Source organism: Propithecus coquereli, unplaced genomic scaffold (genome assembly GCF_000956105.1).
Source record: "Propithecus coquereli isolate 6110/MARCELLA unplaced genomic scaffold, Pcoq_1.0 Scaffold116, whole genome shotgun sequence".
Lineage (NCBI taxonomy): Eukaryota > Metazoa > Chordata > Mammalia > Primates > Indriidae > Propithecus > Propithecus coquereli.
This window is the reverse complement of record NW_012135636.1, coordinates 4272937-4274462: the sequence shown is the minus strand read 5'-3', so window position 1 is coordinate 4274462 and position 1526 is coordinate 4272937. Positions and strand designations below refer to the sequence as shown.

General features: G+C 41.9%; 1 protein-coding gene across 1 annotated transcript in view; it reads left to right on the top strand.

The window, feature by feature from the left end:
- Positions 1-1526, top strand: part of SEC23A (Sec23 homolog A (S. cerevisiae)) — a 55163-nt gene that overhangs the window by 43928 nt on the left and 9709 nt on the right. Inside the window, exon 15 of the mRNA XM_012657998.1 lies at positions 4-147. Coding sequence (XP_012513452.1) covers positions 4-147 — 144 coding nt within the window. The remainder of the gene's footprint in view (positions 1-3; positions 148-1526) is intronic.

Below are 1526 nucleotides of genomic sequence, written 5' to 3'. Positions count from 1 at the left end.
CAGTGGCGGAAGTCAGGATATCAGGATATGCCGGAATATGAAAATTTCCGCCACCTTCTGCAAGCCCCAGTGGATGATGCACAGGAGATCCTTCACTCCAGATTTCCAATGCCGAGATACATCGACACTGAACATGGGGGCAGCCAAGTGAGTAGTGTTAGTTTGTGTGTTTGTTTGTTGTTAGGTTTTACAGTGAGATGTTCCTACTTGCCTTCTGACTTTAATTTGAATAAAGTGCCTCACAAGGCAAACAGAAAGGGAAGGAGGCAGGAGGGGAAGTTTGCTTGCTTTTTTTTTTTTTTTTTGAGACAGAGTCTTGCTCTGTTGCCTAGGCTAGAGTGCCCTGGTGTCAGCCTAGCTCACAGCAGCCTCAAACTCCTGGGCTCAGGTGATCCTCCTGCCTCAGCCTGTGAGTAGTGGGGACGATACAGGTGCACGCCACCACACCTGGCTGTTTTTTTCTGTTTTTAGTAGATGCAGGATCTCACTCTTGCTCAGGCTGGTCTCGAAATCTTGACCTTAAGCAATCCTCCTGCCTCTGCATCCCAGAGTGCTAGGATTACAGGTGTGAGCCACTGCACCTGGCCTTGCTTGCTTTATGCATTAGCTTTGAGAGCAAAGCAGTAAGATTATTGACTAGTTGCTTAAAGTTGGCAGTTTCCTTCATCTTCTGCCTCTAGCTCAGCTCTCTTAACAGGGCCAGGGTGGGATTGTGGTGGTAAGCAAGCTGTGAACAGCACGGAAAATAAAGTTTCTTAAAGCTATTTACTGATGAAGTCTATGAATGTGAAGTTTGTGATAACTCTTTTACATTTTCCTCATGTCATTTCCATTTTCTAGAAAATATTTTATTTTTTTGTTTTTATTTTTATATGTACATGTAATCTGAGATTTATTTATAGTCCTTGGTTTCATGCATGTGTGTCTCACATACATAAATAGACAGCAAAGTCCTCAAGGGTAGGAACAAGGCCTTATCCAATCCCATATCCCAAAAGTTGGCTAATAAAATACCTTATCAATCGTAGATACCCAATTACAATTGATTTAATTCTGAACAACTACATACCGTAGAAAGAAGAATTTGGAGTCTGGAGGAAAATATTATCCCTCTCCTATTCCCCTGTCCCCAGGTATAATTCTCTTATTATCAACAAAACTTGTATCTTAGAAGCAGAGAGGGAGAAAATGTGATTCAATCTCTGCGTTGAGAACCTGCTCCCTCTCCGCTCCCTTCCAAGCCCAGAAGTCATATTGGTTCCCAAATTTTACTTTCAAATAGCTATTTATTAAATTATCCTCAAATCACCCAATTTGAGTTGCTCTGTGTTTCCTACTGAAGCCCTGCCTGATTCAGGGAGAGCTATGTGGAGAAGTCTGAAAGACGAAGAGTCCGATGATCAGAGGCCATCAGGGAATCAGGAGAACACTAGAAAATATTTTAAATTGAACAATAATGAAAGTTCAACATATAACAGTTTGTGAGATCCCCCTAAAGCATGCCTTAGAGGGAAATCTATAGCACC